Source organism: Ciconia boyciana, chromosome 6 (genome assembly GCF_034638445.1).
Source record: "Ciconia boyciana chromosome 6, ASM3463844v1, whole genome shotgun sequence".
NCBI lineage: Eukaryota > Metazoa > Chordata > Aves > Ciconiiformes > Ciconiidae > Ciconia > Ciconia boyciana.
The window spans coordinates 2,105,481-2,118,303 of NC_132939.1; the positions used below are offsets into that span (position 1 = coordinate 2,105,481).

General features: G+C 67.8%; 3 protein-coding genes across 3 annotated transcripts; 1 reads left to right on the top strand and 2 right to left on the bottom strand.

Annotated features, from left to right (window-relative positions):
• Nucleotides 1-399: 399 nt before the first annotated feature.
• Nucleotides 400-3,039, bottom strand: LOC140653318 (membrane-spanning 4-domains subfamily A member 12-like). Its single transcript, XM_072865284.1, has 6 exons — nucleotides 2,926-3,039; nucleotides 2,606-2,725; nucleotides 2,246-2,302; nucleotides 1,809-1,940; nucleotides 1,135-1,248; nucleotides 400-1,057 (listed from the first exon to the last, which is right to left on the bottom strand). Exons 1-6 carry the CDS (start codon nucleotides 3,013-3,015, stop codon nucleotides 941-943), a joined length of 630 nt encoding a protein of 209 aa, XP_072721385.1. The 5' UTR covers nucleotides 3,016-3,039; the 3' UTR covers nucleotides 400-940.
• A 1,886-nt stretch (nucleotides 3,040-4,925) lies between these two features.
• LOC140652783 (zona pellucida sperm-binding protein 3-like) lies at nucleotides 4,926-8,179 on the bottom strand. The gene is made up of 9 exons (XM_072864000.1): nucleotides 7,945-8,179; nucleotides 7,272-7,444; nucleotides 6,624-6,736; nucleotides 6,299-6,402; nucleotides 6,006-6,177; nucleotides 5,779-5,890; nucleotides 5,495-5,675; nucleotides 5,250-5,414; nucleotides 4,926-5,167 (listed from the first exon to the last, which is right to left on the bottom strand). The coding sequence occupies exons 1-9, from the start codon at nucleotides 8,012-8,014 to the stop codon at nucleotides 4,926-4,928; spliced, it is 1,332 nt and encodes a 443-aa protein (XP_072720101.1). The 5' UTR covers nucleotides 8,015-8,179.
• Nucleotides 8,180-10,449: 2,270 nt separating this feature from the next.
• On the top strand, nucleotides 10,450-12,530 carry CBLIF (cobalamin binding intrinsic factor). The gene is made up of 9 exons (XM_072864669.1): nucleotides 10,450-10,519; nucleotides 10,645-10,824; nucleotides 10,952-11,095; nucleotides 11,190-11,333; nucleotides 11,436-11,611; nucleotides 11,691-11,928; nucleotides 12,052-12,193; nucleotides 12,268-12,386; nucleotides 12,469-12,530. The coding sequence occupies exons 1-9, from the start codon at nucleotides 10,450-10,452 to the stop codon at nucleotides 12,528-12,530; spliced, it is 1,275 nt and encodes a 424-aa protein (XP_072720770.1).
• The last annotated feature ends 293 nt before the right edge of the window (nucleotides 12,531-12,823 follow it).

The window sequence follows — 12,823 nt, forward strand, 5'->3', positions numbered from 1 at the left end:
CGGGACCGGATGAGGGTGATGGGCACGGGAGAGCCCTGAAGCCGGGCAGAACGAGCCCCTTGCCTGACGGAGAGTGGCTCTGCGGGTGGGATTTGCAGGTCCCACGCTGAGAAATCCCCCAAACGAGGAGACGCAGGCCTGGCCAGAGCGTTTATTTCAAAGATAAAATAAAGCCAATGGAGTATGAGCCGAGATGGATGGTCCAGCTACCCACGCGGCTCCCGGCGTACGTCGGGGTCTCTATAAGCTACGTGGCCACCAGACCTCAAGGAGGTCCTGAACCCCCACGTGAATGAACCCCAGCAGCCAACCGGGTATTTACGGGCAGAAACACCCCGTGAAGCCCCAGGCTGACCCCCCCCCCCCCCGGAGAAGCCCCTTCTCCAAAGCAGCCAGCAGGCAAAGAGCCCCTCTTTGAGACCTAACACAGGGGCGGGAGGATGGGGGCAAATTCGGGGTGCTTGCTGGCTTTCAGGAGGGGGTACCAGCGTGTCCCAGCCTGCAGCGCAGCGGGAGGAGGATGCCGTAGCCCTGGACGTGGGGAGCCGGCTGGGGACGGTTTCGGGAGCGTGGGAGGCAGGACCCCACACTGCCGTCCTCGGGGCCAGCGCCTCGCTAGACTTCAGGGGTGACTGGCTGCAAAGAAACCCAAGAGCTGCTGCTTCTGGGAGGGGATGGGGCTCGGGCTGGCCCCCCCGGCACCCACCGCCCCGCGGGCTCTGCAGGGGGTCCAGCCTCTCCTCCACCCCCAAAACCCACCCATGCCTGGAGCAGCGCCCGGTGCAGCGAGGTGGAGGTGCCAGGGTGCTCCCCGGGGACGGACGGGGGGGACATGCTTTTCTGGGGCGGGGGGAGGCACCGGCGGCAGTGGGAAGAGGTCTGTCATGCAGGCAGGGGTCGGACGCTGCTCCTGGGAGCCGGCCCGGCCCCGACTCCGCTTCTAGCTGGGCTCTTCTTTGGGGTCGTAGATCACCTCGGTGTAGCTGGGCGGCTGGGGCAGGTCAGCCAGCGGCACTGCCAGGTCCACCCGCGTGGCACTGGGCACAATCAGCATGGCCTGGGGGAGAGCAGGGGGGGACGGTGCTGGGGGTCCGGCCGGGGCTCAGCCCTGTGCCCTTCGCCCCCCTGCCATACCTCGTTGGAGCTGAGGCGGGTGGCCCGGCACCAGAAATTGGCAGTGGCCACGGCGATGCAGAACTCCAGGATGGTGAAGATGAGCAGCACGATGGAAATCCCGTTCCCTGCGAGCTCCAGGACGGGGAAAGCCCCATCAGCAGCGCCCAGGAGGAGGAAACCCGGGCTCGGCCCCACAGGGCGGACCCCACCCCACATTTTGGGGCTTCCCTCCACCGTCTCCCACCGATCCTAAGCAGTGCAGCCCCGGCTCCGCGGGCGCCAAGGTCTCGCTCGGAGCCCTCCGCCTCGCTGCTTTTACGGCTTGCGGGAGAGGAACGGGCGCTTCCAGGGCGTGAGTCATCTCCCAAGGTGTCAGCCTAAAATAGGTCAGGCGCACGGTGCCGCACTGGCAGACAGCCCCGTGGTTGGGATGCCACCGGCCACGGGCTCCCCGCTCCCCAACAGCGACGGGACTGAACCCCGTAGAGGAGCCTGGCAAAGCCCCAACCCAAAAACGGGCTCAGGCAGCATCCGGGGGGAGGCATGACAGCCCCCGGGGGGGAGGGAGGGATGGAGAAGGGGACAGGGGAGGTTGCCAAAAGGCTTAGCCCTGTCCGGGCAGGCTCAGCCAGCCCTGCGCACCCCTGCTCCGAGAGCGGAGGCTGGGGGGGACCGGCCGTGCCCCCGCTTACCAGGACAAGATAGCTGTAGTAGTCAAAGCCGGAGCGGTAGAGCCCGTTCAGATTGAGGTCTACGATGAAGGCGACGATGCCCAGCAGAGCGAAGATGGCGCTGATGATGTTCATGGTCTGGCTGCCCTTCACCTGCGGGTGCGGAGAGGCTTTGGGGATGGCTTTGGGGCAGGCGTCAGACCCCAAAGCCCGTGGGGACGCCCACCGCCCCAGCTCTGCGGCACTGCCCGGCTGAGCCCCGGGGAAGCGGCCGCGGGTAACAGCTCAGGCTGCCTTTGGGGTTTTTTTTTTCCTTCCTATTGCTCATTTCCAGAAATAACCCCGGCGCAAGCTTCCAACGCGGCTTTGCCGCCCGATGGGTTTCACCCGGGGTCGAGCTGCTCCCACCTGCCTGCCCCCCTCCTCCAGCAGCGGCGGGGATCCCCGGGGACACTCACCGCACACTCCGTGGGGCTCTTCTCCGCCCCGATGGAGAGGCAGCCTGAGATGATGAACTGCGCCGGGAGAGAGGGGGACAGTCAGCCACCGCCGAGGTCACCCTGAGCTCCCCAAACCCGGGCAGCCACGGGGCACGAAGCACCCACCCAGCACGAACAAGCCGCCCACGGCCGCGGCCCCACGGCTCTCAGGGGCACGGCGATCCCCCCCTTGGGCATTGGTAGTCCTTGAGTTTTACAGCTGCTGAAACAGAACCCCCTGTCCCCGGTCCCTGGGAGCCCCAGGGACTCTGGTGGGCATCCCTCCCTGGTGGGCATCCATCCCCCGTGGGTATCCTTCCCCAGCCCCACGCTACACACAGACACGCCGCCCAAGAAGGGGATCTCTCCGATGACGAAGACGGAGGTGTAGACGTTGGTGAGCGTCGTCAGGACGATCCCGAAGCCGATGTGCATGAAGCCGGTCATGATCTGGATGGTCTGTGGGATGGGGCAGGGCGAGAGTGGGGCCAACTCACACCCCCCCACACCCACCCTGGGGGGGGGGGGGGTCCCGGTCCCCGAGCCGCAGCATCCCCCGGGGGATCAGCAGGAGGGGGAGAAACCTCCGGGGTGGGGGTGGGGTGTATTTTCCAGGGGTGCCAGCCCCCCCACCCCAAAGCCCCCCGCCCCCGACTCACCCCCATCACTCGGTTCTTGCCCTTGGGCAGGGTCTCGGCCGTGTACATCACGGCGCGGCTGCCCAGCCGCAGGTTCCCCATCCCCTGCATGGAGGCAGCGGGGGGCAGCGGGGAACCCCCCCCATCCCGGAGCAGCCCGGTCCCCGCCGGGGCCGCCCCCGCCCCACCCCGCCCCACCGGGCGCCCATTGGTGCAGCGGGGCTGATGTCAGAGGCTGCGGCATCCCCGGGACACCGCCCAGCCCACGCGTGGCCCCACGACCCACGGGGGGGGGCGACCCGGACCCCCACTGCCCGGCTTTGCACGCTCGCTGGTGCCCGAGGGACACGGAGCAGATGGGAGATTTGGGGGGGGGGGGGAGGGGAGCAGCCCCCAAAACCACCCCACTTGTGGGTGCAGCCCCAGTGGGGAGGGGAAAGCGGGGCACCCCAGCTGCGTGGGGAAGGGGGGAGCTGCTCCGTGTTGTGTTCCCCCCACCCCACCCACGCACCCAGGGAAGGGGTCCAGTGCACCGTGATCCCCGGGGAAAGATGCACAGACCCCACCCCACAGAGCCACGTGTGATGGAGATGAGGGAAGCGGGGTGCCAGACCGCCCCAAAAGCCCCCAGCTCTGTGTGTGTGTGTGTGTCGGTGTCCCCCCCCACGCACCCCACTCGTGGCTGAGCCAAGCCCTGCCGAGAGCTGCGCCCAGCCCCGCTTGCAGCCCACACGCCCCAGCGCAAGGCCGTGTTTACAGGAGCTGGGAAAGAAGAAAGAAAAAAAGCTCTCTGCAGCGAGTTCCTGGAAGAAAGATCCATCAAGGGCCATTAGGCACGAAACATCTCCTCCCTGCAGCGCCGGGGCCTGGCCGCTGCCAGGACACGGGGCTGGGCACGGCCGGGGCACCCACGCCGTGGGGACCAGACCTCCAAGCACCCCTTCCCCAGGCAGGGAGGGTCCCGGGCCGCGCATCAGCCTGGCTCTGCCCCGAGGAGATCCCGCGGGTGACAGGCAGGTCTTGTCATCGTCGTCGCGTCCCCGGTCCCCCGCCAGCTACTCTCCGCCGCGGTGGCTTCGCACCCGGGGTGCTGACCCGCGGTTTCAGGGCGCGCGGCCAAGAGCAGAAGCCGAGAACTCGAGGCAGCGGAGAAAAACACCCGAAGTCAGTAAATAATTAAAGCCCTGCGGAGGAAGGGGGCCGCACGCTACGGCCCCGCACACCCGCATCCTGCGGCTGGCACTGCCCGGGGGGTGAGGGCCGATAAGGCGAGGGTGGGCACGGCTCAGCGGTGACCGCGCCGCAGCCCACCGGCAGCCGAGGACAGGCACGGCTCGCTTCCCCTCACCGTGCCGGAAAGCGGCACGAGGGCCCTCTGAGCCACGTCCCCGCTAGCCCAGGGACCTGTCCCACCGTGCTTTGGCAAGCGGGAGAGCAGCGAGACCCCTTCAGCCCATTTCCCCCCCCGGGCTGCCTAAGGCGACGCAGCCCCACGCCCGGCAGAGCCAGGAGCAGAGGTGCCGGTGAGCTCCCCCGTGGGACGCTACCCCCCCCCCAAGCAGCTTTCCTTTGCCCCCCAGACTGCCCCAGCTCCCACCCGAGCATCCCCAGGGGAGGGGGGCCGCAGCCGTGCTGGGGAGGGGGTGTAGGCTGCGGCGCAGGGCGGCACTGGCTCACCGTGCTGGTGTCCCCGTGTCAGGGACGGATGCTTTTCGCCCACGGCCCGGGCAGAGGGGGTACCAGCGCTCTGCCCCCCCGAGTCAGGGGGCTCCCAGGGAGTCATGGCACAGGAGCCACGCTTGCCGGGGACCCAGCCCTTCTTGCCACCCCACGGTGGGCAGCGTGGGCTGTCCAGCAGCACCCCAGAGAGACCAGTAGGACCCTTTGGGGTACACAGAGGCACTGGGGACACCTCACATCCCCCCCACCCACTCACCCCGAGCACCCAGGGGGGTACACGGTCCCCACAGCAACCCTGGCACAGCCTTTCTGCCACAGGTTTATTTCTAAAACAAGGAGGCTCACACAGCAGCAGGATCTGCAGGAGCAGGGGGGGTCCCGGGGGTGGCCCCGGCACCGCCGGCTGCAGTGGGGACCATGGCCACAGCGCAGGGCTCCCCTGGGGCTGCTTCGGGGTCTCCCACCCGGCGCCCGCTCCGGTGCCGCTGCACCGAGCAGTAGCAGCCAGCCATGCCCACGGCGGCTAGGATGGAGCACATGGCCACCATGGCCAGCATGGTGCCGGGGACGGGGAGAGCCGGCCCTGCGGGGAGAGGCAGCAGGGTGAGGGGTACGGCAGGGTCACCCCAGCCACCCCCCAGCACTCTGGGACAGCCCGCACTCACCCGAGTCCCTCTTCCCGCCCCGCACCACGGGGACCGAGGGGCGGCGAGGCAGTGCCGTGCTGGGCTCCGGTGCCGTGGGGAGCCCCGTGGGGGCCGGGGATGAGCTGGGCAGAGCCGAGAGCAGCTCCAGGGGACCGAGGCGGATGCTGGCTTCCCCCAGGAGCCCTGCAAGAAGCCCATCAGGCACCACTGGGTACAGGCATCCCCCGTAGGGCTCATGGACGTCACCGAGGGGGTCCTCCTACCTCCGTTGCCGGCCAGCCGGCGCTGCCGCCGGCCCCCGCAGCCGGCTGGAGAGCCACAGCACGAGCAGTCGGCCCCATCCGGCGATCGCCAGGCGGCTGCCACGCGGTCGTAGGAACAGGCTTTGCCGGAGGTGCTGCCAGCCCCCTCTGCCACAGCCTTCAGGTGACAGCGGAGGTAGATCTGCAGGGACAAGCATCCTCCTGCCCCACGGCTCTCCGCCGATCACCCCCAGCCACTGGTGGGTGGGTGTCACCCCGCACCCCCAGACCCCGCTGGCACAAACCTGGCTGCCAGAGACGTTCGGGAAGAGGAAGGTGTCCAGCTGGAAGCGGAGGAAGCGGTCTCCACGCTGGGGTAGGAAGCGGGAGCGACCAAGCTGCCCATCCAGCAGGCACCTGCCGGGATGGGGAGACTGGGTGAGACGGGCACCCAGTCGCAGGGTCCCGGCGAGGAGGGAGAGCGGCAATTCGGGGCAGCAACCACCACCCCGTGCCCAGCCCGGGCGCTCACCCGTTGTCGGCGATAACCTCGTATTTCAGCCACGCTGCCGCGCTCGGGCTGGCCACGCACTTGTCCACGAAGACCCTCAGGGGCAGGCGGGGGTCGGTGCTCACCGACGCCTCGATATTGATCAGCTCCCCCAGGGAATAGGTGGGCTGGCGCAGGCGGGAGGACCAGGTACCTGGAAGGTACGTGGCTGTGGCTGCCCCGAGCATCGCCCCGGGGCCCTGGCCAGGCAGGGGGGTCCCCCTGTGTGTGGGGGGATACAGGGGAACGAGGGGGTCTGGGGCTCCCCCACTCACTGTCATACACGTCCAGGGCGAAACGCAAGCGTCTCCGGTGAGCGACGGTGGAGCCGAAGGGGACCCAGGTGGGCTGGACGGCCCCAGATGAAACGCTGCCCGTCCTGCACCACAGAGCAGCCTCGGGTGGGGTGACGGGCTCCCAGGGGCAGGCAGGGCACCCCTGCCTGCCACGTCCCCCGTAGGCAGGCACCCCCCCCCCGCACCCTCCCTGCCCAGGATGGGCTGGTGGACCGGGCACCGAGGGGTCCCATCGTGGATCACGGCCGCTCCGTGGGCGCAGGGGGCTCAGCCAGAGCCCGGCTCCACGGGGCTCCCCGCTTACCTGGGGTAGTAACAGTCCACGGGGAGGGAGAAGGGTCTGGTGCGAGCCACGGGCCCCCCGGCTGAGGGACGGTAGCGGAGGACGTTGCTGTAGCGGATGCTGTCTGGGAGGAGCTGGGAGAACAAGCAGACACGGGGCTGGAGGTGTCACCAAGCTCAGAGGGGGTGTCCCCTCCCTGTCCTCAGCACCCCGAGAGCGATGCTGCCAGCCCAGGAGCCAGAAAGCTCCTCAGCACAGGTTTCGGGTCATCGGTAACGGTCCCGCTCGCTTTAACCGGCGCTCCCACCCTCACACAAAGAGGGTGGCTGTCCCCGTGGGTGCTGCCGGGGACCCTCCCCACCGGGACCACGCCAGGGGGAAGGCAGGACCCGGGGGTCCAGCCCTGGAGCTCACCCAACACATCGGTGCGGCGACAACGATGGGACGGCACCCCTGGGCAGACGGGGGGCTGCGGAGGACCCGCTACGCCTGGCCCACGCCGTTTCCTTCCCAGCCACGGGGACTTCGGCAGTCACGGCCGAGGGTGCCCTGATGCTGTCCCTCCCCTGTGGGACACGGTCTCCCCGCTTCCATCCTACGCCCGCCCCGAGGAGGACCACGCTGCCACAGCACCTCCGTCACGGATACGTGCTCGCCCCGGCTCCTCACCTCCAGGGTGGTCCCGCAGCCCACGAGCGGGTGCTCCAGCCGGTACCCGTCCCCGTTAACGGCGGTCACTCCGCAGCTGGATCCCAGCGTCAGCTCCCCGCTAGCCACACGGCTCCCCAGGAGGCCAGCCGGCACCGCCACGGAGAGCCACGCGTGGCCGCACGTAACAGAGACTGCGGCAGGGCGAGGGGAGGGAAGGCTGAGCCGGCTCGCTGGGGACCCCCGGGCTGCCTGCTCCCAGGGCAGCGAGCCAGGCAAGCCCCCGGTACAGATTTCTCCTCGAATTTCCCCCATTTTAACATTGACAGACTTGGGGAGGACAGGGGAGGAGGCGGCCCCAGGGGCTGAGCTGCTTTGAGCCGTCACCCCAGGGCACCGACGTGGCTGCGATGCCCCCGAAGCGTCCCCGCGGGGAGATGGGGGAGACGCAGGACCCACCCCAGGGCTTCCCTCGCTCTGGATCCGGCCTCTCAGCCCCAAACCTGGGGCTGGACCCACAGACCTGCCCTGCCTGGGGTGGAGAGGAGACCGTGGTCCTCCTCCGCCGGCAGCCAGCCGTCCCCCGTGCCCACCACCCCGCAGCAAACAGCCCAGCCCGGGGGGCACTGCCCATTCCCCCTCCCCAAGGGAGGGCAGCCAGACCCGGCGGGACTCCCCCAAACCAGCCCCTTACCCAGGGCATCCTGCGCCCAGGCTGCAGCCACAAGAAAGAGCACAAACCACCTTCTCCTGAGAGCCTTCATCGTGATGGAGGAGGAGGAAGAGGAGGGGCAGCCTCCGCTGATGGCTTTTACACCTGGGGCCGAGGTCGGCGGCCGCGGCTCTCCCAATGGGAGGCCGGGTGGTCCCTGCGGCCCCACGCCCAGCCCCTCGCACCCACCTGGGGCCCGTCTCCGCAGAGCTCTCCTCCTCCCCGGGGACAAACCGAGGGCCCCGGTCCCCGTCCCTGTCCTTGCCCCAGCCCTGCTCCTTCCCCCGGTCCTGGTCCCTGCCCCAGCCCTGGTCCCTGTCCCTGCCTGGGGGATGATGGAGAAGGTGGGGGTCGATCTCTGGCCACGCGCTGCCCTCCTCGCCCCAAAAGCAGGCTGGCCATGGCGACGAGCACGTCCTTGGGACACCCTCCCACTGCAGAGCTTCTGGGGAAACTGAGGCACGGAAGGGCACTGACCCCCGTCCCTCGGGCTCTGCTGGGACGAGGGGGCACACGGCTCGCCCAGGCACCCCCAGCCCGCCCTCCCCTCCGGGCTCTGGCGTGGGGCAGCGGGCAGGGGAAGGGGTGATGGTGGGGACACCGAGGCAGGGCTGGTCCTGGCACCGGCCGGGCCCTCTCCCCCGTGGGAGCCCCTGACACCCCTGTAGCCCAGCACCCCGTGGTGAGCAGCCCGGGGCAGAAGACGACCCGCTCGGTGGACCCGGAGCTGCCCCCGAGCCCCCCCATCCTGCTCACCCCGCGGCCCTGCCCAGAGCGCGGTGCTGGCGGCAGAGCTGCGGCGTAACCGCGGCCGCTACGTGGTCACCCACGCCGGTAAGGAAGGTCCCCGCCGGTGCGCTCCGTCCCAGGTGCAGGATCCGGCTTTTGTTCTCGTTAAATTTCCTGCCGGTGACGATTGCCCCAGGCTCCCCCCCAGGCAGGTCCCTCCGCAGGGGCTCTCGTCCCTCCAGAGAGTCACCGGCACCTCCCGGTTTGGTATCCCCGGCAAACTGGGTACGGGTGGGTTCAGCTGCGGTGACTGGTCTCCGGCCAGCTGTAGCCCCATTCCCTAGGCCCCTCTGAGCCCCGTCCAGCCACTTCTTCACCCAGCGCACCCTGTACCGGCTCATCTCGCAGCCGGACGCCTCGTCCAGAAGGATGCTGTGAAGGACAGGCTCAAAAGCTTTACTAAAATCCAGAAAAATAACATCCACCGCCTTCCCGTCACCCATGAGGTGGGTGACCTTCCCGTAGCGGGATATGAAATCAGTTAGACGAGGTTTTCCCTTCGCCGACCCGTGCTGACCGTGCCCGGTGATGGCATTGTCCTTTAAACGCTTTTCAATAGCACCCAGGATGACCTTCTCCGTAATTTTTCCAGGTACTAAGGTTAGACTAACAGGGCTGTAGTTTCCCGGAAAGTACAAGCCCCTTCTCGTAAACCGGGATTCGGCTGGCGAGCTTCCAGCCAGCGGGGACCTCCCCAGGCACCCGGATCGAGACCGAGGTGGGGGTCATTCCTGCTGTGACCCCCACCAGCTCCTTCGGTACCCCGGGGTGAATCCCATCCGGCCCCGCAAGCTCACGGACGTTCAACCGGTACAAAAAAAAAAAAAAAAGGCAAGTTTGGAAGTTTGGCACCGTTTCCGGAGCACAACGCTCAGCTGTGAGCCCCTCTCTGCCCGTGAAGTCGTTTCTGGAACTCCACAGAGAGCCGTGGCACAAGACCGTGTATCGCTGCGGCCGTTTCAGCCTTCGTAATGACACGCAGCGGCCGGCAAAAGCGGTTAATAAATTCGCTCCAAAATTCAGATCGAAAACGGAAAGAGAAATATCAATTTGACATTAATGTTGGGGTTGTTTTGGTTTTTTTCCCTGTATTTTTTCCCATCAAATAGTTGTATTTCTCTTGCTCATCCTGTGTCCCATTCAGCTGTTTGCCTGAGGCTACGCTGAATGAATGAACATGAAGGGAGCTCCGGGAAATGCATTTTACTGTTCGCGGTGGTGGAAAAAAAGCTTAAAAATGTGAGTAAAGTCATTGCTACAGGGGTAGCAACTGTAAAATAAAGAGAAGGGAAGCCACTACATAGTACCAGAAGTTGTTCAGGGTGTTTTCTCCTAAGCTGAACCCAGCCGGCCTGAGGCTCTCACTGGGGATTTTGGGGTGTTTTGGAGCAGGTTGGAGGGGACGACGCTTGAATAACCTGGGGAGACCAAAGGAACACATCAGCTGAGGTCCCTGGCGATTTCAGTGCCCTCAAATGGAAAATCACTGCCTCGCAGCCACGACCCTGCAACTCCGTTTGACGCCCTTGGGCACACAGATAAGCCGGCAGCGCTTGGCAGTGCCGCGGCGGCTGTGGAAGGACAGGTGACCGGAGAAGGGCACCGGCAGCAGCTAAAAGAGGAGGGGACGCCCGGAGAGGCGAGTGCCCACGGGACTCTGCCGGCCTGAGTGGATCTGCTTGCCCCAAGGACGAGAGGATGCTCGGCGTGGCTTTCGGCATCGGGGTCCTGCTGGCCCTGGCGGGCGGCACGGCCGCGCAGGGCTGCGGTGAGTGTCAGTCGTCCCGCCGAGACACCGGAGAGGGACCGCTGGCCCTGCGAGGGGCTGCGTGGGGGTCTCCGGTGACGTCCCGCCGTGAGTGCCAGTGGGGTGCCCGGCCCCTCTCCTTCCAGTCGCCCCACACCACCTGGTCCTCGAGATGGTGCAGCGCCTGGAGGAATCTGTCAGCGTTCAGGAGCCGCCAAACCCCAGCGTCCTGCTGGCCTTGAACCTGGCCGGGGCCACCGACAGTACCACCTACAAGTGGCTGCTCCAGGAGATACAGGAGGAGGCCGTCAAGAGAGCCCAGAAAGGTAGGGAGGGGCGGGGGGGGGGGGGGAACCCCTGCCGTGGCACCCGGTCCCGGCAGAGCCCTGGCCAGGGACCGGGGGGCCAGGTCCCGGCCCCCCGCGCACCCCGGCTGCTCTCTCGTCCCCGCAGACATGACCTCGGGAGAGGTGGCTCTGTACGTGCTCGCCCTCCTCTCCTCCTGCCGCGACCCTCGGCACGTCGAAGCCCTGGGGCAGACCGTCGACCTGCTCCGTGTCCTGCAGCAGAAAACGGACGTGGAGGTGGCCCACCTGGGTACGCCGGGACGGGAGGGAGGACGCGGGGTGCCGGGGGAGGCGTTTCCCCCCCCCCACGGCCCGGTCCCCCGTCAGCTCGCCGCATTTTGCAGAGGTGGAGGGCATCCCGAAGACCACCCTGTACAGCGTGAGCCTGGACACCCTGGGCCTGTGCCTGACGGGGGTGGGCAACTACCAAAAGGCAGCCGTGCTCCTGGCCAAGCAGGTGCTGAACGCCAAGAAGCACCTCTCCGTGGGTAAGGGACCTCTCCTGCCCCGCCGTCTCCCCTCTGCTCGCAAAGCCCCGCTCCTTGCGGCTCTGCCCCGGCGGGCTTGGCGGTGACGCCGGGATCTCGCAGACACCCGTGCCGTGGCGGTGCTGGCGCTGGTGTGCACGTATAACCGGACGGAACAGCAGAACGTGCAGAAACTGCTCTGGAAGGCACTGTCAACGGTGACCAAGGACTTCCTCAACAAGCAGGAGAAGAATGATGGCATGATCGGGAACATCTACAGCATGGGGCTGGCCCTGCAGGTACGGGGTGGGTCGCAGCGCCGCAGCCAGCCGGTCCCGCTCCCGGGGCTGCTCACGCCACCTCCCGCCTCCTCCGCAGGCACTGGAAGCCACGGCCAAGTTTTACGCCCCGCGGAAGTGGGACTGCGCCCAGGCCTTCTCCGTGGTGTACCGCCACGACTACCGCCAGCCCATGGCCATCGCCCAGGTCCTGCCGGCCCTCGTGGGCAGATCCTACCTGGCAGCGGCCAGCCTGGACTGCACCACCAGCGCCAGCGTGTCCCCGGGCCCACAGCAGTCCCCGTCCCCAAAGCTGGATACACCCAAGGTTCACAGAGGTACGGCCGTTCCCACATGGAGCCCCTCCAGACCCCGCGGGGACGGTGCTCCCAGACCCCTCCTGCCCTGCGCCCCGTGGCACCGGGCCGGGTGCCCACCCTGCCCCTCTGCCCTCCCGGCAGCCCTCATCACGGTGCACTACGCCATCGTCAACAAGCTGCAGGGAAAGCACTTCAGCTACGCCATCTCGGTGCGGGTCCCGGACGGCTCCACGCTGCTCAAGGTGCTGCAGGTGGCAGAGGAGGAGAAACCCGACGTCTTTAGGTGAGAATCGGAGGGGCTGGGGCAGGGGGGGGGACCGTGGCAGCCCCCCACTGAGCCCCGAGCCCACCCGGCAGCTTCCGGACGGAGTACACGTCCTGGGGCCCCATGGTGGTCTCCATCCACGGGCTGGCCGCCAACCCGGATGACAGGACCTACTGGCAGTTCCTCAGCGGCAGGGATGCCCTCCAGGAAGGTGGGCAGCCCGGGGTGGGGGGCACGGGGGACCGTACCGGGGGTCGCGGTGCCCCGGCCTCACGCCTGTCCCTCCGCCGCAGGGGTGGGCACCTACCAGCCGCAGGACGGGGAGCACATCCGCGCCGTCTTCAGCACCTACTGAAGCCACCGAGGGATGCCTGGCCCCGCCGGGCCCACCGTGGAGGCAATAAAGAGCCCTTTGTAGCACTTCTGCCTCTGTGTGTGTGTGTCGCCCCGCGGCCCCTCCACCCCTCGGGGGGACACAAGGCCCGGAGCCCTGGGTGGGGACGAGGCCTCTGGGAGAGGTTTGGGGCAGGCCCTAGGAGGGGCATGGGAGCCTCGACGGGACACCGGGGGTGGGGAGGGTCCTGCCCGGCGGGGACCCATGCCCGGCACCGGGGGGGGAGCGGGGGCGACGTCGTGGAGGGACACGGA

Excerpts from the sequence above, each read along its gene's own strand:
- LOC140653318 (XM_072865284.1), bottom strand. The coding sequence starts at position 3,015 with ATGCAGGGGATGGGGAACCTGCGGCTGGGCAGCCGCGCCGTGATGTAC. Across the intron at positions 1,941-2,245 it reads AGAGCCCCACGGAGTGTGCG|GTGAAGGGCAGCCAGACCAT; the intron begins GTGAGTGTCCCC and ends CCGCACCCGCAG. Across the intron at positions 1,058-1,134 it reads CCCGCCTCAGCTCCAACGAG|GCCATGCTGATTGTGCCCAG; the intron begins GTATGGCAGGGG and ends GCTCTCCCCCAG.
- LOC140652783 (XM_072864000.1), bottom strand. The coding sequence starts at position 8,014 with ATGAAGGCTCTCAGGAGAAGGTGGTTTGTGCTCTTTCTTGTGGCTGCA. Across the intron at positions 6,737-7,271 it reads GCTGCGGGACCACCCTGGAG|CTCCTCCCAGACAGCATCCG; the intron begins GTGAGGAGCCGG and ends TTGTTCTCCCAG. Across the intron at positions 5,415-5,494 it reads CCGGCTGGCCGGCAACGGAG|GGCTCCTGGGGGAAGCCAGC; the intron begins GTAGGAGGACCC and ends GGCTTCTTGCAG.
- CBLIF (XM_072864669.1), top strand. The coding sequence starts at position 10,450 with ATGCTCGGCGTGGCTTTCGGCATCGGGGTCCTGCTGGCCCTGGCGGGC. Across the intron at positions 10,520-10,644 it reads CACGGCCGCGCAGGGCTGCG|TCGCCCCACACCACCTGGTC; the intron begins GTGAGTGTCAGT and ends CTCTCCTTCCAG. Across the intron at positions 11,612-11,690 it reads GCATGGGGCTGGCCCTGCAG|GCACTGGAAGCCACGGCCAA; the intron begins GTACGGGGTGGG and ends CCTCCTCCGCAG.